The sequence below is a fragment of the Babylonia areolata genome, chromosome 1 (genome assembly GCF_041734735.1).
Source record: "Babylonia areolata isolate BAREFJ2019XMU chromosome 1, ASM4173473v1, whole genome shotgun sequence".
In the NCBI taxonomy this organism is placed as follows: Eukaryota; Metazoa; Mollusca; class Gastropoda; order Neogastropoda; family Buccinidae; genus Babylonia; species Babylonia areolata.
In genome coordinates, this window is record NC_134876.1 from 64,312,704 (window position 1) to 64,339,210 (window position 26,507).

At 36.2% G+C, this 26,507-nt stretch overlaps 1 protein-coding gene across 1 annotated transcript in view; it reads left to right on the plus strand.

Moving 5' to 3' along the window:
- The window catches only part of LOC143285579 (uncharacterized), a 45,072-nt gene extending 18,914 nt beyond the window's left edge, over positions 1–26,158 (plus strand). The window contains exons 15-16 of the mRNA XM_076592977.1: positions 387–476; positions 24,152–26,158. Of these exons, the coding sequence (XP_076449092.1) occupies positions 387–476; positions 24,152–26,058 (1,997 nt within the window). The 3' untranslated portion in view covers positions 26,059–26,158. The remainder of the gene's footprint in view (positions 1–386; positions 477–24,151) is intronic.
- The last annotated feature ends 349 nt before the right edge of the window (positions 26,159–26,507 follow it).

Below are 26,507 nucleotides of genomic sequence, written 5' to 3' on the forward strand. Positions count from 1 at the left end.
GTTTAGTTAATTAATGTATAAAATAATATTGGTTTGAGTATTCAGAGACAGGCAGGTCAGCTATAGATGCTTTACTGAGGGTAAAACACATACCACTGTGTCCATTGTGCATTGTGATTTTACATGGGCTAAGTGCATTCCACTCACGGGACCTTGGTTTACGGTCTCATCTGAATGACTTGTGTCCAGACCACCACTCAGTGTCTAGTGTAGGATGAGAAAATACTGCGGAGTGTGGGATATGAATTGTATGAATGATTTGTATGGCTGTATGTTCCATTTTTCATAATCATTCATTGTTCAGCACCTATGGTTATGCTGACAGAAAACGATATACACAGATGACATGAAATAATACAATGCCATCATCATTACCACAATGCCAGGTATATCAAACGTGAAGAGTCGAGAGGACTTAGTGATGTCTGGCTCTGATTCATCTGATCCATTTGGAAATGCTCCTTTCAAGAAATCCGGTAAGTAATAATGCAAAATATATTCATTACCTGTTGCTTTGGTTGGGGTTTTTGTTCATTTATTGTTTTTTCCCTCTGTGTTTTCAAAATTTTTTCAGTATGTATCAGTATAATCTTTCCCTTTGGTGTTGTGTCAATTTATTTGCAGTATATATGTATATGTTTTTAGTGTGAGGTTTTTTTTGTCTGTTCATATGTTTGCTTTTTAATCATGCTAATTTTCATGGATTTCTGTATAAACAAAATTGGTTTGAGCTATCATTCAAATACATACATACACACACACATCCATGCACTCACATTCTTATGCTTTTAATGTTTTGTGTTTTTTGGTGTGCTTTTTTTATAAATTAGCATTATTATCACTCCTGCCTTTTCATTTGCATATGTATTTCTCATGTGTGTGTGTGTGTGTTAAGAGGTATATACATAATTTTGTATGTGTGTGTAAGTGCATTGTGCATCTTTCTGAAAGAGAGAACCATGCAAATACAGATTCATTCATATATATAATTTGTAAAAAGCATATACATGAACATTACTTCACCTCATATTAATGGTTGTATGTGCACATTACCTTGATTTAAATGATGTTGTTCACTGTACATCGTTTCATCCCACCGTCTTCCAGCTGCTGAATGCAGTCCTCAGTAAAGGTTGCTTAATCAAAATGCTTGTCAGGATGAAGAATGTTAAAAAATAATTAGGAGGTATTTGTTGGGAGGTCTGTTTTATTGTGTTTGGCAAGACAGTGTTGTGTCATCTACTCTGTCTGCTCATGATACTCCAGTCTTGCCCCAGGATTCACAATGTATTCCTGTTGGAGATGACGCATAATTATATCATCTTGTTCAGTGCAGAACTCTCTGTATGTGTATGTGTTTGCATTTAATGTAACATAAACCCTAAGCGCTTAGAAGAAAAAATAGATGCACACATGCACAGGCGCACAAATGTGTACAAACTGGGAAACTAGATAAGTAAGGGGAAGGAAGAAAATGAAAGCATCAGTTTGTGACTGAGATCTAAGAAGAAAGTGAGCAATGGTTGCAGTGTGATAAATTAATGCAGATCAGGAAAATAATCGTACATTTGGTTAAATTAATGCAGATCAGGAAAATAATGGTTGCACATGTGGTTAAATGAATGCAGATCATTTGATTGTGTGTTGTTATTAACCTGCCTTCTGTTGAAGTGTCTGATCCCTGTCCTTATATTCATCTTCAGCTGTACTCAACAGTCCATCGTCCATGCAGGATATATTTTGTTTCACCTTTGTGTGTGTGTGTGTGTGTGTGTGTGTGTGTGTGTTTCTTTTATATATATATATATATATATATATATTTTTTTTTTTTTTTTTTTTTTTTTTTTTAATAGTCTGATGTAAGATGTTATTAAACATAAACGATTTGTATTATGCCCTTGCAAGGGATGTTAACTGATTCAGCTTTGTTCTTGGATAAAATTTGAATTGTCGGCATTCAGATTGTCTTGTTAGTTTTAGATAGTGCACAGTACTATATCAGTCACTGTGCATCTTTTGTATGACTTTCTGAAAGAAACTGAATGACCATCAATGAGAGCATTATGCTGTGATGAAAAGTTATTTTTGAATGCACATTGCACATTGTGATTATTACACATTGATGACATATGTCACTGTCAGTCACATGTAACTGTCTCAAAATGTTTCAGTGTTTTGTTGACACATTATGTTGAATGTCATCAAGAATGTGTATTGTGAATGTACTTTTTGAGTGCAGAGAGAAGGAAAACCGAGAGAGTTGTCTCTATTCATAAAGATAATTTACAGTTAACGCAGCTGGGCTTAGGAAAGAACACACCAGTTTAGGGTACTATGTAGATGATGAAATATACTTCCTTCCCAGTTCTGTAATTTCTTTTCAGTTAACTCTCTTTCTTCAGATTGATTGTTTAGATTTTTCTTCTACACTATCTGCTGCATAATCTCCTTTTATTGTTTTGTTTGTAGTTCAGTTTATTAATTTTTCTGTTCATCTCTTTTTCTGTCTTGTTATAAATTACAATTCAACTTGCTGAGGGACACTTTTACCATTTAGGCCCAGTGGTTTTCTTGCACTCTATATTTCTTGAACTTTTTTTTCCTGAACAGTGATTTTTGAAGACCCTTTGTAATAAAGCCCATGAGGATAATATCACATGCAGTCATAAAAAGCATATTGTTGTTACCTTTGTGCAACATTTGTTAATTTCTACAACACTGTTAACTTTCTATTATGTCAAGGATTTGGGTTTTATTTTGCAGCCTAGAGTTCAGTATGGGTAGGCAGGTCAGTCATGTAATCCACATCTTGAACAAATCTTTGTGGTCATCCATTTGGGCAGAGAGTGCTGGTGACAGTTTGTGAGAAATCTTCTGACATATCTATCCCCATTTTTGCCATTTATATGAATTGAACATTTCACATTCATGATCATGCATTTCTTTGTTGCCTATTATTCAGCTGGTTACTGTTGTTAAACAAAACTGTTTCAAAGATAGATCACATCTATCAGTAGGATTTAAGTACAGATAATCCCCCCTTGGAAGGATGCTAATATGAAGACGAGCAGAAACTTTTAAACTTATTCTTACATCTTGGAGTTAGTACATGCGTAGAAAAAATATGGAACGAGTATACCAAAGCGTACTTGTTTTTTTTACTACTGCCAGTTCTACTGACTGTTGATCTCAAAAAGAAATGAACAGATGGTATAAAAAATAATATAAAGTAAAACAACCACAAACTAGTTGTTCATATTTTATCCTTTTCCAGTATAGGGAATAGGGTCTTCATTTAATCCAGTCTGACAGTATGATTGGTCTGATGTCCTGTCCTGTTTTGTGAGATACACACAAACTCACTGTTTATAGGCAGTGACAGAAGTTGGCAACAGGTAAGCCAGATCTTAAAAAAAAAAAAAAAAAGCAGCCAGCCAGCTGTCATCAAACTGCAGCGAACTATATAGAGACAGGTCACTCACTGTGCTTCTCTCAGCTATGAAGAGCTACTTTTTTTTGGCTAAGACGTAAGTAACAGATTAGTTTATCTTATTCCTTTTCTTTTTTATTCTTTCAGTTGTTTTTTTACTGTTTATGTATAAAAATAGGTCATTATTTTACCATTTACTTTGAGTGTGTGTAGGCGTTCCTCTGTTAACCTGACTTGAATCAGTTTAATGTCTTTGTAATCTTTTTATTTTTAGATTTTGTTATTTCTTTTAAAAGTGATTTGCTTGGTTGATTTATTTTGTTGTTAGGTTCATTCTGTGTTTTGCATGTCATGACCTTCAGTGGAAATGAGCTAGATCGCTGTGCTGACATCATCATCATGGCAGTGAAAATAGATTTGTCTTATTAGGAAAACAAAAATTGTAATGCATCCAAGTGACACTATAAATATTTTCCTCCCTCATGAGGGTTATGAAAGGATTTCAATAGAATGTTGTCTGATGCCCATGATTCTGTTGTGATGCTTGCAAGTTTCTTTGCTTCCCTTTTGTCTGACTGGTTCAAGAGAACTGAGATGACATGACAGAGATCCTTGTCACACATCTCTATCTTTTCTATCCATGGGCAGTGATTTATTTACCTCTTGACAAGTTTTCATGTTACTTGGACCAATAGATATGTTATTTAATGTTGTTGAACATGACTGTAAGTTTGAAACTGTTTAACACTTTGTAGCAATTTCTTCTTGTTTTTCAAAAAAGGGCACATAATTATGAGGAAATTTGATGTGGCATTAGAAACTATTTAAAGTAAACTCTGAGCTACCCATGTTGTCTAGGCCACAAGGAAGAACTACCTGTCTGCTAACACAGACAGTGGTTACTTCCATTTTTTTTTCAGCTTTCATTGCATTTGATCTCATGGATGTAGATTTTCCATGTCCCTGATAATCAGTGATAAATTAATCTTGGTTGAAGGCTTCAAGGTTGGATGAGTGGTTATGATGTTTTAGTCTTTTACATCCCCCCCCCCCCCCCCCCCCACCCCCCACTCCCTTAAAATAGTTCACATTGATCAAAAATAGGTTATGGATGCAACAATATCATTCCTACTTAAGCTTTCACAGGAATAATTTGCCCATTTTTTCAGCTAATTCTCTTCACATTTTTTGTCTGGTTTTATTCATTTGCAAATGGTAGATTTTAGTAGATCCATTTGAGTCATTTTTCTTTTTTCTTTTTTTTTTAAGCTGATGATTGTCATTTCACATTGAAAACCTTTTCAACATGATTTTTTTTTTTTTTTTTTTTTAACTGTTAGTATTATTTTGTTGCTGTTGTTATCATTATTATTGTTTTTGATGTAGTTACATTTTCTCCTGAAACTTGATCAATGTCATTCATGGAATTTTGATTGTGGATTTGCTGATTTTTTTTTTTCTGGCATGAACTATAGCTGGACGTGGTGAATTTTATCAAAGTACACTTCACCAACAGCTCAAGTGTGACTTTTCCATGCAGTGTTGCATGAGAGGAAAAGCTCACCCTTGGATAATAGATATTGTGTGTGTTAATTTATTGGCAACAAATGCATTGAAACATGTAACATTGATATGGCTTGACCAATTTGTTATGCTTTGTGGACATATGTGGATATGTTGCACATGTACTCCACTTTGGTCATTTTGTAATCTGGAGACCTGTAATGTGAGTAAAAATAGTAAGATAAATATTATTCTGTCAGTCAGTGACCTGGAGATAGCCAGTGGGTAAAGTGACTGAACATCTGTCAGTCTGTGCAGTATTGTGAAGCTTAAAATGATGTTTGTTCAGAAAGTGTTTCATGGATTGGAGCTTCTTTTTTTTTTTTATCCAGACTGTCCCTTCTTCCCTATGCTTGAATAACTTGATTAAATGTTGCTATGCAGAGGGATACATTTATCAGAAATATTTGTGGTTGTATTTTTGTGCTCACACATACAATTGATTCATTTTATGTGTTATTTAAAATATATGGTGTTCATCTCTTCATGTTAAAAAAGATTATATTATATCTGATGATGTTACATTTTCTGTTATAGATATCATTTCATTTCTTTAAATCACTTACATTATATCATTCCATTGTCTGGATATGTTATGGTTCATATATAATATTTTTATATTTTGCATCCCATATATCATGAACACCACACCATAATACACCTTTCCACATCTTAACACATCACAACACATTTTATATCTGACTATTATAATTATATCTAGTCATGTCAGGTCAAATATATCATTTATGTATATGATCATATCAGTATCACATTTCAGGTCAGGTCAGGTCACATCGCATCATATTCATCACCTCACATCCTATGTTTCTGTGTTTGTGATTATAGAGTACTAGAACCATTTTATCTGTTCAGTGGGGATTTTTTTTTTCCCACTCACTAGTTTTTTCAACACTGAAACATACTTTTGGAGTGTGCTTTTATAAATATTCTTGCCTTTGGCAGATACCAGTACATTTTGAATGTTTTTATAAGCATTCATGAAGTTGGAACTCACTTAATTGAATGACTCACATTCTGTAATATAATACATGTCATCTGTCATTGCTTGTTTGTTTTTCTGCTTAGTGTACTCTTGCAGTTTTTTCCTTTTTGTTAGACTGTATCTAAAGATGTTTTCATTTGGTTTCATGAATATTCTGTGTCTTCTTTTTTGTTAAGTATGGTCTGTATTTGCTGATGATGTGCTTAGTAGCATGTTAGATTCTTGTTAGAAGTTATTGATATATCTGAATTTTTTTCATTTTTTTCATTTGGGAATGTGGTTTTCATAAAGCATGTCTTTGGTTTTGTTTGTAACACTTTTTGTTTGGGTAAATACTGTCTATTTGAAACAGATACACGAATCCATACTTTTCCTGGGATGGACTATATATTTCTGGATGATTGATGAAAAGAAAGAAAAGTAAAATGAATGCTTTATGGGGGCATGGGGGAGAATAGGGAGAGGGAGTAATGTGCTGCTGTTTTTGTGCACATCAGTGACACAACAATAATGATAATAATAATAATGGTATTTATATAGCGCTGAATCTTGTGCAAAGACAAATCAAAGCGCTTTTGCACCAGTCATTCACACACATGCGTAACTCTTAAACTGGATAAACTGAAGACAAGGAAGAGGCAGGGAAGGGAGGCTATTTTGGGAAGAGGTGGGTTTTAAGGTCCAGAGACAGAGAAGTGGTCCAGGGGACAGAAGTCTTGATCTGTTTTGATGGGAGAAGTGTTGATTGAGGGAGGTAAGAACTGACATCAGAGCAAGTGATAGATATATGTCCTAATGAAGCTGAACCAAGGTCCTGTTGAAGAAAGGAAAAAAACAGAACGCTTTTAGCACACCCATAATAGGGGGCAGCTCTCTCTCACATAGTGTCAGAGACCACCCTTAAAATTGTGCATGATAAAGCAAAATGTTTTAGAGGGACAGGAAATAAGAAAGGATTTGTATGGAAATGTAAAGCTGCACCAGTTGTACAATTCAGGTGTGTTACAAAAGGGTTCACATCCATGCCTTGGTTTGTATACACAGAAAAGGCTATGAAATTGGGCTACAATTTTATGAGAATAGTCAACAGTTTGTTCTTAGGGTGATTTAAATTTTTTTTTTTTTTTATGTCTTTACAGATTGTGAATGGTACAATTGTATATATATGTTTTTTTCTTTATGTGCATGGTGTCGTCTGCATTGAATGCAGTGTACCAGCAGTTGTAAATCTCTGATTCCCATGATATATGTTAGGTTTGATTAGTACGTCAAGCTTTTACTTTGGTCTTCAGTCAGTTTTGTGGATTAAGTTTGACAGTTGATATTCTCAGTTATAAATCTGTGATTCCCATGATATTTGTTAGATTTGATCTGAGCATAGTAAGCTTTGACAGTGTTGTGGATTAAGTTTGATAGTTGATATTCTCAGTCTTGAATTAAAAACATTTCTGACAAAAGGCTTTTTTGGGTCAACTGAATAGAATGATTTATTCCTAGTTATTCAGGTTTGTATACAATTGTTCTAAAATGGAAATATCTTTTCTATTTTTCCCAAGCAGTGTTTTTTTCACAATTGTGTTTTTCCCTGGGTGTAATTATTGGCAGTGTTATGATAGATTTTCTCAGCACTCAGGAACTGCTGTGTGTGTGTGTGTGTGTGTGTAGTATTAGTCCTTATTTTACATCTTTCTGCTTTTGATAAAGAGAAAGAGTGTGTATGTATGTGTGCGTGCGTGTGTGTGTGTGTGTGTCTGTGTGTGTGTGTGTGTGCACATATGTGATTGTATTGCTGTCAGAGGCGTTTTGTTTTTGTTTTTAAAAGAAAAAATTTTTTAGGTAATTAATCTAGAGTATATGTGTACTCCTTTACAGCCAGTCATGTGAAGGGCTTGTGTTTTTTTTTTGGTTTGTTTATTTGTTGTCGTTTTTTCAACCAGAACTGTATCGATATACTCATTTACATTCAATCTTGACAAATGCTCATAATATTATTTTCACCAAAAATATTATTGTTTACCAGTATAATGGATTTCTTTTGTCGGGCAGTGTACCATTACCAAAAGCCAGTTAGCCAATTTAAGGAGAATCTCTTTTTAATTGAAGTAAAATTTTACTTAAAAAAAATCCACCTGGAAAAAGTATTGTGAAAGAATCTTTTCAGGGTGTGATCATCCGGTGACATTTGTAAAAAAGCTTGTCTTCACTGGTAGAGTTGGCTTGGTGCAGATCACAGTCAATAAGTATGAATAAAATAGGAAAAAAAAAGAAGGAATCAGAATCTTTCTCTTTTTTTTCCCAGTCAGTATAAACGAAATAGAAAGAAAGGGAAAAAAAGGGTCAGAGTGGTTTTTATTTATTATTTTTTTTATATAATGGTTCATATTCACAGTGAATATACATAAAATAAGAAAAATAAAAGGATTAAGAATCATTCTTTTTTTATCATGGTGTGGATTTACAGTTGATATGAATAAAATTGAAAGACAGAAAGGGAAAAAGAATCAGTGGTTTTTTTTTTGTTTTTTTTTTTTATCATGATACAAATTAGCATTCCAAATAGAATGAAAAGGATCACAGTCAGTATAATTATAAATTGAATGGAAAGGATCATAGTTGACTTCAGTATGAATAGAAAGGAAGAAAAAAAAAAAATCCAGAATGCTGTGAACAATCACTATTGCTTTTATATCACCTTTCCTTTCTCTTGTGATCTGTCCGCAGCCATTGTACGTGTTCAGACCCTTGCACTTCCTTTTTCTTTCCCACTCCAGTTGCACCCCCAGCCTATCACTCTTTTATAACATCCGTATGTGTTTCTTCTCTTCACTCTTTGAACTCTGTCAGATCTGTCTGCATTTTTCAGATTACTTGAAATTCTCAAGTTCTCTAACTTTATTTAGTAGGGGAGGGTGGGGGAGAGGGGGGGGGGGGCTTGGGGGGGGGGGGGGGGGGAAGCAGTCATTTAACTTTTTTTTTTCAGTTCCCATGTATTCAGGATTTTGAGAGGATTTGTTCTTATTATATTTTATTTTTTATGATTAAGTTGAACAGCATGTATTTATTTCTTTGCTTTATTTGTGGTCTTAGTCTTTGCTGAATACTTGTCATATTTTATTGCTTATTTATTTGAATAGTTTATTAGAAGTTTTATCCCCATGTGAAGTATATTTAAAAGATATTTTGTGAGCAGGTATTGCTGGTACTTTTTAAGATAATAAAATCTGTAATGATCTTAAGTTACGGTATTTAGATATAAAGTTATAAACTAGAAGTATGTGTTCTTTTTTCCTTTCTTTTGTGCATGTTTGTCTTTCTTAGACATATGCAAGTAATTGTGTGAACGCATTGAAGTAGATAAGAATAAAATGAGCATGTGTGAATGTGAGTGTATGTATGTATGGTGAAAGTGTTTGTGCCTGTGAGCGTGAAAGAAAGTGCATGTATATGTGTGCATATGAGAGAGGATGCGTGTGCGTCCATGCACATTTGTGTGTGTGTGTGTGTGTGTGTGTGTTTGAGTGTGCATGCATGTGCATGCATGCGTGCATGCTTGTGTGTGTGTGTTTCTCTGTCTTTAATGTAGGGCCTATTTGAATCCCCTAAGAATGAAATGACTATTTGTATTATTTGCTTTTACTGTGTATTTTAGACACTGACTTTGTAAAATGTACCATTTTGCACAATGGTAAATATCAATACAAAGAAAGGAAGTTAGAAAATCATGCTCCCGTCATGCTGTAAATTCTGTTTTTAAATGGATGGGTGGAGAGAGGTGCAAAGGAGGGGACTGGGTGGGGATAGTAAGAAATTATGTGTGTGTTGGTTCAGTTTGAAAAAGTTGAAAGTATGTTGTGTACACTTGAGATAGTTGATGCATATTTACTCTGCCATTTTCTGAAGTAAAAACAACAACATGATAGTAAGTAAACTGGATGAGTTTGGTTTGGAGTCATTCCGCAGATATGAGCCTAGAGGGCTACTGATGTGATGGAATTATTTTTGGCCTTGATTTTGCTGTGGGGAATGTTACATAATGTATACTTTTGTGGAAGATTTATACAGGTTGGAAAAGAAAAGAAAATAATTGTGTAAGTTACATTATTTCTGGTATGTTTACAACCTGGTATGAGAAACTGCTCAAACTGAATATGACATATTTTTTAAGACAGCAGAGTGTTGTGGTTATTGCTGGAGGCCAGTGCATGCGTACATGCACATGTGTGTGCTCAAGCCCGTGCACACACACATATGTGCGTGCTCATGCGTGTGCATGCGTGCACACACACACATGATAAAATAAAAGTATTTTTCTTCTTGTGTGCAAACCCCAGAAAGTGACATGTAAAACAGCAGTGATGGGTGTTGAAACCATTTATTTTATTTTTGCAGTGTTCAGTTAAAATCAGTACAGTTTTGAAACAAGCTCTTAAACTGAAGCTGATGACCACGTCATTTTCACACCTGAGCAGTTTCTCAAAAACGGGTTTTGATGTGTTGTGGAATGTTAGCATGTGTTGCATGCCCATCTTCTGACTCCTGTCTCCCTGTCCTTTCAGCATGAGGCGTGCCGTCTGCCCGCCATGTTCCACAACACACTGATCCCTTCTTCCCTGGGACTCCACGCAGACAACCAACCTCCACCATGCCTCTGGTCTTTCTCCACATGCAAGTCTCAGACAAGTCCACAGCAACCTCTAGTGTGATTTTCTGCTTGCGTCTGATGTTCAGTGTTCTGTGTTGTCAGCCTCCTGCCATTTTGCTGATAGTGCTATCCACAAGGGGGGTGGGGTGGGGTGGGGGCGGTTGTGTCATTTTTTTTTGGTCTCAGCCACAGGTGTTTGTTGAACTATCGCATTTGAACTGAGTGTGCTTAAAATTGTCAGTAGGGTTACAAGTGTTTGCTGTATTGCTGCTGTCATTTTTTCATTTTCTTTTGTTTCCAGAATATGTAAATGCTTACTGCTCCGTCTCTGTCTTTTGACATTTTCATTGGTTTGCTGGTACCAGGGCTGTGATGGTCTGTTTGCTCATATTGTGATAACACATGTGTCTTAAAGGTGTTTCATGCTGACATGTTTTTGTTTTTTTCATATTTGATACCACTGTGTGTCATTTGGAGAATGAGGAAATACACTTCATGGTTTAAAATGAAATTTAAAAAAAATTCATTTCTGTCCATTTGACAAAACGCACAGGTATATGCATTTATTATGTTTTTGTGCGTATGTGTGCTTAGAGACGCATGATATAATGCTGACTTGCATTCATGTACACACAACAAATGTTATTGCACATGAACTAATACAGGCACTTGAATGAGTGCACACACATATGCCCCTCCTTCCCCCCCATGCCCCCACATACAGGCATGCACACACATAAAACACTCAAATGTACACACACACACACACACACACACACACACACACACACACACACACATATCTTTACAGCTTTTAAGAAAATTTTATGATCAGGAAGGCTCCATTATATATATATATATATATATATATATATATATAAAGAAGAAGAAAAAAGAATACTACATTTACATTGTTTTCAAATCATCTTTTTGAATAGCAATTCCAGATTTGTAAAAGTTCATTTTTCATGACTGTCTTTGTGAATGTGATTGATTGACTTGAGAAAGCAAAGCATGACTGTAAATCTTTCTTGTGTGTGTCTTTTTATTCATATAATCTGTTCATTCATTCCCTTGTTCATTTTATTTCAAGGAATCGGTTTTACACTTTGTATATTTTATCTTTGCTATCATCATGTATGTGTGTGCACACTGCAAGTGTTTGCAGTGCTTATGCATGTGTGCATTAACATACATGCTTCAGTAATAGAGCAGGCATTTCATTGAAGTGAATGGGTTACTTTGAAGAATTTGATTATACATTTTGAGTTGTTTTCAGAACAATAGGTGATGGTTATGGTAGATATATCCTACTCTGTCACCTTATTTGGAAGAAAAAACTCACCAATACACAAAAATTGAGTGAATGGGAATTAAAGTTGAAAGATTGAAGAGTTGAATTTAATGTTTAGTTTCTTCTCATTTAGTTTTTTCTTAATATAAAAGAAAAGGGCGAGTAGATGACTTTACATTGTCAATTCTTTCATTTTATTTTGTAGATCCTGATGGGAAGACTTTTTTCCTTCAATAATCACATATTTTTAAGAAATGTAAAAAGTGGTTGTCTTGTCTCAAACTAAAACGGATTTCCATTGCATCATTGTAGTCATCCATTTATAGACTCATGATTACAAGTACAATTAAAATGTGGAGAAGGATGTGAAGGTGTCAGGTTTAGTGGTTCTCATTTGATTATTGCTATATGTGTTTAATTTTTTAGTTATAGTTAATGGGTATTTTTATTTTCAATGTGCTTTCAGTCCAGATATGGCCACTATGGTTGACTGTATTATGGCTTCCAGAGTGTACGCTGCATCCCATTTGCCTTGGTTTTATAGTTCTTATCATGACTTCTTTGGCTAACAAAAAGGTATGATGACAAAAATCAGTCTTGTCTCATGCCTGCAGTGATACATTCTGAAGGTTTGTCAACATATCCCCCTCTCATGCTCCAGACAAGTCTGATCAACATCAATGGCACTCTCCGATATATGGTACTGTAGTGGGTGAAGATTTGCAGAACTATTTCTCTGTCAGGACTCTTCCATTCACCTCACCACCCCACTGTAATGTACAGGACAGTTGTTTGATTACAACATGTTGTGATTTTGGCATTTTTTTTAACTGAAGCCAACCTGTTGATCCTTGAATTTTCTGCCTTCTGCATCCTCAGATCTATTGAAGTTGAATCCGTTACTTGTCCTACAACAGATAGCAGTGTTATATCCTAGTTGTATAGACATTCCTGATTCCTGCAGATTTCCCTTTTTGGAATGTAGGGTGTGTTGCTGCTTTTCTATTTCTCCCACCTTTGTCCCATTTCACATCTTTTAAGATATGTAAAGCATAACCCTTCCTCAGGAGTTCTGTCTGGTCCTGCATTAATTTGTAATTTAATTTTCCTGCATATCATTTCATTAATTAGTCACAATTGTTTTCAGGTTTATCATACTGTATATAGATTTTTCTTTCTTGTTTTGGGGGGCATTGCTGTTTTGGCAGGACACCACATCGCTTGATGCAAAATAGTTACAAAGCATCACAGTGATAATGAGTAACATCATTTATTTCTTTTGGCATTATTTATTGACAATCACATCCATGTAGTATGACCGTGTTCATGATCCAGATGTTGGGAAACAAATTATGGATTAAGGACTTGAGAGTTCTTATGTAAAATTGAAAGGCATAATTGTTCGAAAAAAAAGTTATTTCCATGACAGGGTAACTGAGGTAACTGTCTTTTAACATGACAGCTGTTTTGCTATGGCAGAAAAAAATCCCAGCTATTTCATCGAGAGGAGAATAAGTGTGGAAGATAACACAAACAGCATCCTTCTCATGACAAACATGTTTCCTATCATGACAGCCATCATCACATGGCAAGGATGAATACAACAGTATAATAATTTTCCTCATGTAACCTCTGGTTTACTTTTCCCCACTGATCCACCCCAGTGTAACATTTGTCTGCTCGTGACATGTTGAAACGTTTTCTTCCATGACAGTTATCTGTTGACATGGACAAAAGTTCCAGTTCCATCATGTCAGCTGTCCTCTAACGACAAGTTTCTCATTGCAAATCAAAGGTTTTTGAATACATTTTGATAACACTGTGGACTGAGCTGGTTGTTGAGAAAGTGTATGTGGTCTTTTTTTGTGTGTTCAGTTCAATGTTCAAGACATTTGCTTTTATGTATTAAAAAAAAAAAATTAGTGAAGAAGAAATGAAGATTGTGTAGCATTGTACAAACATTAAGATTTAATTATTTGATAGTTAAAACTTTTTTGTTGTTGTTATTAATGAAGATTATCTTTTTCTCTTTGCATATGGTCCATGGTTATTCATCACAGCAATGGATTCTGCATTGTACATTTCATTCTGTGTGTGATTTCTACTTCCATTTAATAACAGATTATATATATATATATATATATATATATATATATATATATATATATATATATATAAAGCTTGGTTATTTGATTATCATTTTGAAACATACAATAATGTTGAGTAACAGAGCTTCAATGTTATACTAGTAAAGAATGATTATTTTGTCAGTAAAATTCATGAAATGCATGGTGTCGGACACACTGAACTTTAGTTTGAAAGTTGTGGAATTTACTTTTTTTCTCTCTCCTTTTTGTGTGTGCTTAATGCCAGCACTGATTATATTTGAAAATTTAGGGAAAAAAGAAAAACTATTTATTGATAATTTAGATGTAACTGTATCCATTCCTACCAAAATTGCTGAGCTTTATTTTGAAGGTCACAAAATGATCACCACAGTATTATTCCAGAATTGAATATTGTGGCAAGTTTTCTTGCATCTATGCTCAAACAGCAAATTAATGGGTAATTTATTAAGGCCTATAGTATGGATTTGTGTAATTTTTGTCATTTGAAGTGTATGATTTCCAATATTATTTGTTGTAGCAAATTTGTTGTATTTTGATTTTTGATGGCTTTTCCAATCTTGATTTTATACCATTGCAGTTGCATTGTGAGATAAGTAGCTTATATCCAAATAGTTATCCTGTTTACTAAATTATTCTGTTTATATCCTGGTATGTTTCGGCACTTTTCTTTCTTAAAATGACTAAATTGTTTTTGGTACAATGTTACAAATGATGAGTCCTCATTGCTGTTATTTTATGAATGTTATTTTCTTTTTGTTTTATTTGTGATAATTTTGTTGTATTGTTTCACTTGCTGGTTTATTTATCATCATTTCATTTTATTGTATTTCACCTGGCTTCTTACCCTGTAAATTATTATGGTAGATGCCTGTTTGTGACGCCCTGTTGTTTGCAAGTTAGTGACTTGTGTTTATTTGTTTTCCAAGATCATGGACATCCTGGGGTTTTTTTTTCCATGGTTTTCTCATACTCGAGTGTTGCACAGTAAATTTCTTTTCAGTTGTTCTCCTATTTTCTGATTTGTCCACATATTTCTCTCTCTTTCTGTCTTCATGCTTCTCTCCATTTCTGTCTTCTTGGCCCAGTCACTTGTATTTTTTTGATTAAATTAAAAAAAAGTTTCTTTGCAACTCATTAGATGTTTAAAACTGTTCCAGATGATAGCTAGCCAATGGGATGATAGACACATGGATGGGCACCAGCTGCTCATTTTGCAGTATTGTGTGTATGGATTTTTTATAATGTATATTGGGGGGGACTAGTGTGATTTTTATTATTGTTACTTCATTGCTTACTTTTATTGTAATGCAGAGATGATACACGAAGCAGAATGGCTGGCGCATCCAGTTTGTCAGTTAGTGAATATGTAATATGTGTATATCTTCATTAGTTAATGGCTAAACTGGACATATTTTGTCTCAGGCATGACAAAAGGATGTATCGAGTTGTTGGCTAGTTGTTTGCAGTTTTGTTTTTGTTTTTTTTTTTGCTTATTCTGCACAATAGGTTACAAATATTGTGAAGTTTTGCTTTGTGCTGTAAGCCCTAAATGGTTTTTGAGGCCACCTGGGCATGAAAGAATCAGTAAAGGTAATTTTGGGCTTATGTGTGTAAACAAAGTGAGTCTGTATGATAATCCTGTTTCAGTTATGTGTGTGTGTGTGTGTGTGTGTGGCCATGTCCATATCCATAGGGTTTGATTCCCAGTCTTGCCCTTTCTCCCATGTTTGACTGGAAAATCAAAGTGAGCATCTAGTCACTTGAGACAATTCAGTTGAGATGATAAACCAAGGTCCCATGTGCAGCGCGCATACTGAAGAAGAATCCACAGTAACAAAAGGGTTGTCCTCTGGCCATATTCTGAAGAAGAAATCCACTCTATCCACTCAAGTCTCCCTGATCAAAAGAAATAAGACGTGACCCATTTGCTATGCTATTATCACCATCAACACTACCACCAGTAGTGTTGGCCTAGAGGTGACGCGTCTGCGTAGGAAGCGAGAGAATCTGAGCGCACTGGTTCATATAGTCATATAGTCGCCAGTATTTTCTTCACCTCCACTAGACCTTGAGTGGTGGTCTGGACTCTAGTTATTCAGTTGAGATGATAACCGAGGTCCCATGTGCAGCGCGCATACTGAAGAAGAATCCACAGTAACAAAAGGGTTGTCCTCTGGCAAAATTCTGAAGAAGAAATCCACTCTATCCACTCTGATAGGCACATAAATATGATGTGCATGCACTCAAGGCACAGTATTTCAAAATTGCCTTTTTTCATGTGAGCAGAAAGTATTATTTGGATCAGCTTTTGCAGTTTACATAATTATCATCACTGCAGCAAGTCAGTACAAAAACAAGTAATCCTAAAATAGATTACCAAAAATTGGTTTTATGATTTATCAAAGCCAGAAGTCTTGATGAAAAAGGGGGGATGTTTGAAACTCCTTCAGATCTGCATTATGATTGTAAAACAATTAAGTGCTGATCTGAGTGGAATTTTTCACTTTTTCAGTTCATAATTATTTTTAAACCAGCAGAAGTCACATGTGAGCCTCTTGTTAATTTTCACATTACACCATGAGTCCATATTGGTCATCTTAGTGCACATTATCCAGATTTTATTGTGAGCATTTTGATGACCTTCCAGCTGATCTCATCCCGTAAGCTCCTTTCCACCCCATTCTTACCCTTCACCCATCAGGGGAAAAACTAAAACATGCAGATAACAAATATCATTGGTGCTCATTGATGATTGTTTCACAGATTTTTTGCAGATCTGCATGCCATGCATTATTTCTGGCTTAGCTCTTTTATTTTTAATTGCAATCTTGTATATATTTGTCCTTGTGGGTATGGAATCTGTCTTCCTGTATATATAGTTTGGAATTTAGATATGAGGTGTCTTTGTTTATTACTTTGGTTATTTTTCAGGCTCTGTTTACACTTACTTTTTCCCAGATTTTCTTTTCTGTTTTTTGAAAATCTGGAGGAATAATTGACAGCAGAAGTGTGTCTACATGCAACCAGTTAATATGTTATGTTGTTATCTTCAAAACCAGTGTTTTAGTGTTGATTCACAAATGATCTGTGGCTTTTGTGTGTCTCTGGTCTATTTCAGTTTGTTTAGTCATACTTCATTTTCATTTCTTCTTCTTTTACCATTTTAAAAATTCTTGTTGTGAAGTGTAATGTTGGGGTTATTTGCCGTACTGGCCGCATTTCATAGGTGGTACATGAGACAAATGCCCTTTCCTTTATCAGCTCGCTTGTTTTTCTGTCCTCTTCCTACATGTCCTGTAATGATTTTCTGCCAAAGTGATCCATTCATCTGTATTCTGTAATTTTTCCTCAAAACAACACCTGCAGTTCTTTCAGTGCTTGCTGGACTGCTCTGCTCTTACGCCAAGAGAGTGAGATTGTAAATAATGGGATTGGAACGTGTTTGCTCACTCAGCAGTGTTGTTTGCCAGTATGGTCTTCTTAAATTTCATTTTAAAAATATATCTTCTGCTTTGCAAATGTATATTTTACATATTTTTCCTAATGTGTGTGTAATCTGGAGGTTATGTATTAACTGGAGTTTAGTCAACTATGTAACAGATGGAATGTTTAATGTTTGTTGTCATTGAATTGTCTGCTTGTGTTTGCTTTTTGTCTTGAGAGTTGAGTTTTTGCTTGTTAATGGTTTTAACATGCTTCCACCTTGGTATGCCTTCACAAGGAGCTAGGCTATGAACCACATGGACAGATATGTTGTTTTTTAGATTTTGGTTTTTTAATATGGATGAAGGAGAGAGAGAGAGAGAGAGAGAGAGGATGCAGTCTTCACTTATGATTTGGGATTATGCTGATTAGCAATATTGGTGTGTTTGTGTGTATGCATGTGTGTGTGGGTGTTTGTGAATTTGTGTATATTTCTTTTTTTTCTTTTTTTATTATTGTGTTACTTTTATCCCCACCACTCCCCCACTCACGCCACTATTTTTTGCTGTATCAATTGCTTTCTGTTCGATTGATTGTTTTCCAGAAATCCCCCCCCCCCCTTTTTTTTTTAATTGTTCCCTTCTTGCTAGGGTTTTTTTTATTTTGTGTATTTCATAGGTTCTCAGAGAGAATATTTTTGGGCTGAATGTACCATATTGAGTAGGATATTCTTTTTCAGGCTATATTCCTTCATAGGCAATGCAGTTTTACACATATCATGTTTTTCTCCCTTTGTGAAGATGTTAATTCATTGTCGTGGGCAGAGTTTTGTCACATGTGACAGGGCACCGACTCTTCTGGTCAGGGCTGCATGAGCGATCTCTGCAGCACTAACTTTGCTCAGCATTAAGAATGTTCCAAAGTCTATGGAATTAGCATAGAGTTGGGAACGTTTTTAATGGTAAGCAAATTTAGAGCTGTTGAGATCGCTCATGCAACCCAGCCTTGACCCGAGTTGTGTCACACAAGCAGAATTATGTGTGTACTCAGTTGCATTGGAAGAAGGATGTATGATTTTGGGGATGGGGACAGTTTGTGGCATTGATTTAATCCAGCAGTCATGATCATGTCAAGTGAGCTGCTCTTGCTGTCACACTGAATCTGTGGATCAGAATAATTTGACAGGTGTGCATGTGCTGTTTGTAAGAAGCTAAACTTGGGTTGAGTTTGTGGCGGCGATTCAGATATTGGTGGTCAGGTGCCATTGTGATTGCACTGGTGGAAGTTAGGAGACTAGTCATTTAGATCCCACTAAACATTGTGTGTGTGTGTGATTTTTTATTTTTGGTCACAGCATACATGATAAATACACTATTTGTATGATATTGAAAATGTGTTCAATTATGAAATGGAAAAGAAGATATATTATGGGAGGCTTCAGAGCATAGGTATTTGTGGTTCCAAGTCCATTGTGGAATCAAAATAGCTTCAATGGAAACATATATTAGCAGCTTCAAAGAGTGGGCAGTCGTTTTCATTCTGAGTTAATTATGGAATGGAGATATATGTGAGAAGCTTCAAAGTTTAGGCAGTGGTTGTGATCCAGGCATTAAAAAATGAGAGAAGGCAGGTACTTTACCCTTGTATCACCTTATTGGGTTGTTTTTTGTGTTTGTTTGTTTGGGTTTTTTTAATTTGTTTTTATTGTAGTTTACTATGTATATGGGTGTGTATGTTTGTGTATAGATTTACAAGTATAGCCCTTACAGATTCTTTTGACAATGAGAATCAGATAACCTGATTAACTCACATATGAACATATCCATATTTCTTTCAACGTATGTCTCACATGCTATAAAGCAAAATGGGTGGGGGTGGAGGGGGGGGGGGGGTAATTTCTCTACAGTGATTTTTTTTTTTTTTTTTTTTTTGGATAGATTTTTTTTTTAAATAACAGAATAACTACTGATATCATTATTTTAATTTACAGATAAATCCATGATCAGGATAATCCTAATATAATCTAATCTCTGTTTATTTATTTTATTTTATTTTTATTCATTTATATTGTCTTGTTTTTGTCAGCCATTCTGTTTTGTACTTGTTTTCCAGTCCTACAGTTAAAAAGTCCAGATACCTATAAATTTAATCATTGAAAGTTATTCATGATTTTGTTTTGCTACCCAAGTTGTTCCTTTGATAACCAGAAGAGTGGATATTCATTATTTCATCAGCACAGAACAAGAAGACTGTTCTCAGTATTGTCTAACTCAGTGTTTAACAAATATGTATACCCTTTGTTGTTTTTTTCTCCCAGGTATTTGACTTTGATGGTTTTGAAAAAGCTAGATAATGTTTGTTGTTTGAAAGAAATTGGTATGATAAATATATGTCCATAAAAATTCAATGCAATCAGTCCATAAATGTGTTTTGAACAGTGAAGAGTGTCATTGTTTTGGATTCATTTTTTAAATATTGTTTACATTTTGCAAATTGTGTATTCAAATTTTGTTCATGATGAGTCATACAATGTTTAAAAATTTTTTTTTTAAAAACACCAACAACATCATCACATTTTCAAATGTTGGAAGTATTTACTTTTCATACTTTGAATAGTTCAAAGAATCTGCTTCTCTTTGACAGTGTTTGATTGAATGTGAATCTGTTATGAATTGGTTGCTTGTAGTGTTTAGACAGTTTGAACTGAAGGACCATAATGAATGAACTGTACACAACCAGTATATCATGAACTGGTAGCTTTTAGTATTTAGGCAATTTAAATTGAAAGTATTATATATAGACATTGTGCAACCCTTTAAGTTTCATTGTCTCCTCTAACCAAACAACACTACAAGAAAGAAAGAAAGTAAGAGTGAGTACAAGCTTGTCAGAGTTTCTTTTACGTTGGGTTGGCTTGGTATTCCTTCATCCTAATTTAAAGAATTGACAGGTCGCAACGGTATTTCATATTTGTATGACATGGCCAAGGGTAGGTGTGTAGTGTGATTTGAAATTCAAATCACTTTTATTTTTATGTGTTATAGATTTGCCACAAGGTAGTGATGTCACATGAAAAATAAATAAATTCCATGATCATCCCAAGTGATGGTGGTTTGATATGTTTGTGAGAATAGAGTGTGATAGTGAGTGTATGTGAGAGAGCACACACACACAAGAGAGAAAGAGGTATTTTGTGTTGCGAGGTCTTGTTTTTTGTTGTTGTTTTTTTTCCCTGTTGTTGTTGATCCTTTTGTTGTCATGATTTGATTATTGTTAAAAAGTTCAAAGTTTTTATGATATATATAAAGCTTAAAAAATGTAACATACTTTTCTTTTTAAAATCAAGCACTACCTACTCTTGTGGAGTACGTAAGAACACCTGTGAACATGCAGCTTGAAAAACATATTCTTTTTTTTCTGTACTTGACTATATATTACACTCTGTCTCATCCATTTGGATTCTTTGTTTGGTATGAAATCATATGTAAGCAAGTTGCATGAACAGTTAGAAATCAAGGAAATTGTAACACATCTGATAGCATGGCATCATACTATTCAGCATGCGAAGCAGTGTTTTCAGATGAATTCAGCATAAAATTCTTTAATTTACATATGTCATAATTATCCCCACATTATTTTCTACTCACCTCTGAAGTGTGGAAATAATGTGTACACATCTTTATCTTCTCTGTGTAACTTTTCTGATGCATTGACTCTTGGGTGTATTCACTTTTGTATTGGATTCTTTTGTCCATATACTCTACTTTCATTTTATTATGTGTTAATGTTCCGTTACTTCTAAACATTATTTCCTTCTCTATTAAAAACAAAACATGAGGCTGTGCCTGCTGTTGATTTCTTTTGTGTGGGACACACACTCATTCACCAGTTTTATCATGATCTTTTCTGCCTCATGAATTTTGTGGGTCTAGGGCTGAATTTTACTGTTTTTCAGATTTTTTTACCATGTTATCACGTTTTATCTATTAATTTTTTGATAAACCTTTCTTCACACAACTGATTTATCCCTTCTCAACTTCAGCCTATGTGGTAGGTATTATCTTTGAGATAGAACAATAGACCAAAGTCCTGTATGCACTTAGCATTCATAAAAGAACACAGAGCAAGAGTTGTCCCCAGTAAAAATCTGTAGCGGAATCTGTTTTTATAGATAAATCTTTACATGCAGACAGAAAAAAGACAAACTGAGAGTCAACATATATTATTTTGGTGATGTGGGCTCCCAAGGGAGAGCAGATGAATTTCACACAGAGAAATCTCTTCTGACCAGTGAGTAAGACAAAGCAAGTTGATGCCATACAATACAATACAGTACAATACAATACGGGAAGATTTTTTAAAAAATTCCTACCATTACCACAAGCACAGTTTATTAAACCACACGACACCAAAAATTTGAACTTTTCTGCAACTGACTCAAGTGTGCATGTATCATTCTCAGTGGGATGTACTGTAAACTACCTTGTAAACACTCATTATCTGGTGAATACCCATGCCCCATTCTTAATTAAAAACTAAGCATTGGGTAAACTGCCTTGTAAATGTCTCTCCCCCCCTCCCCACTTTGGGGAAAAAAGTGATGAAATAATGATAATTTTCCAAAGACAAAAAGAATGCCTGCATAAGAATGTTGTGTCATTGAAAATTGATCATGATGTCATTCTATGCAGCAGTGTCTCTTTTCAGGAGCTTGTATTTTGTTTTGAATTATTTGCAGAGAACAGTAGGTCTGTCAGTCTCTGGATAATCAGTAATTCAATCAATGTTCCGGTTTGCCATGAAACAAATCAAAAACAGTTGAATTCAAACTTAGCATTAGATTACATTGCTGATGTGCCAGTTTAACAAGAGACTTCTCACGCATGGTGTACTTTATGGCGATTTCATGTAAGATATTGGACTTCAAATACATGGATATAGTACAGAAATGATACTCAGGGTGGTGATGACCTGAAAATATATATTGCCATGGAAGGACAATGCCATCATGGCTTGCTAGAGAGGGTTTTTAAAAATATTTTTTATGTCTTATGTATATTGAAGAAAACATGAATTAGTATAATGTACGTCTTATGAAATCAGATCTGATTAAGAATGATTGTGAATGTGGATATTGACAACAGCTTTGACAGTAATTTGTCATGAGTAATTCCTAGTTCTGTATTTTTTTTGTGTGTGCATGAATTTTCTTTGGAAATCAGTTCATCACTCTTGTGTACAGGTGTATATTATTTTACTATACACCATATGCATGCACACACACATGCACATATGCACCAACACTCGCACAGATGCTTGCGTGCAGATGATACACATTCATGCATATGCAAGTGTGCATGTGCACACATTCACATACACACACCCACCCCTACATTCCCCTCCCCCTCACACACAAAATGTACACACATGCAGGGAAATGTGTAATAGACTTGCCTTTTTTCCTTTTTTGTTTTTTATTTTTATTTTATTTTTATTTTTTAGTTTCTTTGAATGATCATATTTTTTATTCGTAAATTTTCCAATCCTTCAATACTCAGTCTGCCTGCCCAGCCTATTACTCCTTCCCCTTTCTCCCTCTACCCCTGTCTTATTCACCATTGTCTGTCCATGTGCACCCTCATAGCCTCAAAACAACAACAAACAGAACAAACAAAAAACCACCAAGGGGTTGAACGTTGATAATAAAAACATTGTACACTAACCAGCTCTATCCACATACAGGCACAGTCTTTCTTCTTTCTTTTTTTTTCCTTTTTTTCTCTCGTCTGTTAGTCAGTTTAGACACGTTACAATTGACCTATACTGTGACTATGCACTCATCAGCTGAAAATCGAAATCAAGAGCAAATATACAGTCATTACTAAAGTCAGATGCTGACCATTGAAAGATACTGGATGTTTGCATTCCCAGTGTGTACATCACTGCAATTTTGTCTTTGACTGTGTCTGCCTGTCTCTTTTCCTCTCTCTCACATGTTGAGAGGTGAAGAAAAAAGAAAATGAAAAAAAAAAATCAAATTTTCCAGGAAAACAAACTTCTTTTTTTTCTCTACTAGTGGAAGCACACTACACTAATTGCTTCGAAATGTATTATCATAAAGCATTTTATTAACCTGAAGTCAGAAAACATGTTTTCACAAACAACCCTACAGTGTGAACTAACTGCCCAGTTTGATGGCAAAGCAGACACAAGGAATAGATCAAGATAGGTGACACTTTACTTCAAAATGGCTCAGAAGTCTCCATCCACTGCTCTGCACTTGAACAGGAAAAAGCTTCAACTTCAAGGAATGTCAGCTATTGAATTTGTGAATTTGTTAGATCCTGATTCTTTCATCCATTTTCTATGTGCTATGAAGGAGTATGTCACATCAATACCTGAGGCTAGTGAATTTAAGAACACTGTCCACAGGTGTGAAGATGAAGCAGGAATATTTCGGGTTTCACAGAAAATTTTTAGTTAAAAAAAATCAGGGTTAAAATACATCTATTTTAGATAATTACTGTAAAACAAAAGAAGACTTTTTTATATTTGAATCTGGTCTTGCAAGGTTCTTAGCAACCAGTAAGTAGGAGCAAGTTTACTGTTTCTGATCCTGTGTTGATACATGGATGATTTTTTTACGGGTGGATGTTGGTGTTTGCAGGTAAGTCTGGTGACCCTGATGAAGCAGCTGACAGCCAGTCAGAGGATGAGGACAAGCCAGCAGAGCAAGAGTCACGCTCCAGGGACTTCCTCAAGGCTGCTCTCAGGCTGTCCAAGTACAAGCAGTTGGTCAATACGGAGGACAATGAAGATCGTGATGACAATCCTGATGACATCAATCTTGCTCTGGATAAGATGGGCGATGATTCCAGCAGAGATTTTGCGGCTGCTGAATCCCAGTCTTCGTATGCCGAAGATGAAGATGACCTTGGTGTTAACAAAGTAAATGAGCAGAAAAACGATTTTGGCTATCAAGAGCTGGAGGATGAGTATGGTTCACGACCTGTGCCAGTGTCATCCAGTTCTTCAGCAAGCCGCAGAAGAGATGTGGATGGGCTGCAGTCTGTACCCTCCCTGACCAGCCGCACACTAGCTGGGGGTGTGGTGAAAAGTGTCAATGTGACAGGACTGGTGCCAGCAATGGCTGGTGCTGACCGAGTTGTGGGCCATGAGTATGGAGTTCGGCCTTTGCTGGAAGATGATGAACTGCAACAGGCATATGGCACTCAGCCCTCTTCGGCCAGCAAACCAGTGGTGGATGCCGATGTCAATGCCTCTACAACAACGACTACTTCGGCGGCCACTGCCATGACCCTGTCACAGTCCTCATCCATCACTTCACCAGATGAAGTTCATGCAAACAGTGATGTTTTTGCTGCTGCACCCTTCCGCAAGTCCATTAAACGCAGGACACCTTCTGGCATGACGGGGTCCGGAACCTCATCAGCTCAAGGAGACATTTTTTCCATGGCTCCCTTCAAATCATGCAGTGCTAGTCAAAGTCAGAGCTCTTCACAGACTGTCAGCCCTGCTGAAACTGTGACGTACAGTCATGCTTCCCAGTCCAGCCAAGCATCCCAGTCCAGACAGAGTCCTGAATTTGATATATTTGGCAATGCTCCATTCAGTGGGAAGAGAACCCCCAGCTCCACAGCCACAGGGCCCTCATCCAGCACCGTGTCCCCCCTGGCACCAGACCCCTCAGTGTTGACGCCTGATGAGGCTCTGCCAGGGGCTGGAACTGTCTCACAGAAAACAGTGGCCAGCTCTGCTGTCAGTCCTGATAATTCCAGGTCAGGACAGATGTTTACTGCTCACCTGCCCCAACCCCCCACTGTGACCCAGCAAGGAGACAGCAGTTTGCAGATGCCCCCCATCACAACTCCAGAGGACCCCTTTGGGGCTGTTCCCTTTCAGCAAGCCATGAAGCGGGGCAGGAGCAAGGGAACGGCTGGTGGTGCTCAGAAGTTGCTTGGCCCTGTCTCCAGCACCCCCATGAAGGCCAAACACCCTCAGTCTGTTGCCAAGTCCACGGCCAAGGGACCCCTCCAGCCATCTGCCCAGGTAGAATGGCAGCCAGGCGGGGGTGGAGACTTGTTTGGCATGGACCCAGTGTTCATCATGAAGCAGGCAGAGCGACCAGATCATCTGCTGACTCTGGACTCGGATGATCAGATCCTGGTGTCCGAGTCCAATGACTCTGGTCAGTACCATCGACTGAAAACCCGCAATGCCAAAAGGACCAGTCGTGATCTGCCTGTCAGAGACGTCTCTAGTGCTGCATTCTCCAACATGAGTTTTAACGATGAGGATGAACTGAACGACTCCCCTGCCCTTGACCCTGACTTTCTTCCTCACTCTGCAGGCATGGGCTCCTCCCAGTCCACACACAACTTGCACACGTCGAGCATGCGACATGCTGGCTTTTCCAAAGGGAGCTCCCCGCCCATGGTCACAAATGCGTCCAGTGAGTCAGGGAAGGTGTCTGACTGTGGTACCTGGCCACGCAAGCACAAACGCTTTCCCCAAGGTGCTACTGCTGAGCCCTTTACAGTGAAGAAGAAGTGATACTGCAGGAAAAGATAAACCATCGGGGGATATCTTTGTGGACAGAAGGAAATTATAGAAGAAGAAACCTTACAATGCAAGCCGAAGCAGGTCTTCTTAAGTGTTATTTTAACTGAGTCAGTTATTCCATGTTCATTTGTGTTGTATGTATCCAGCTGTGGACATGATTGCGAATACATGTTTGTGTATTCTTGTGTGCTTGTATGTGAATTGTATGTCATCACACTTGATGTAAGTTTGAAATAAATGAATGTGTGTGTGTGTGTGTGTGTGTGTGTGTATGCTTGTGGCTGTGGTCATGTGCATGTGCATGCACATGTACGCACGAGATGTATAGTTTAGAAACTTTTATTTTAATTGTAAATGAATATATTTGGTTTGGTTTTAGTATCAATAGAATTACAAAGCTCTTTTTCATGGATGTCATTCATTTCAGTTCTCAAATTGTA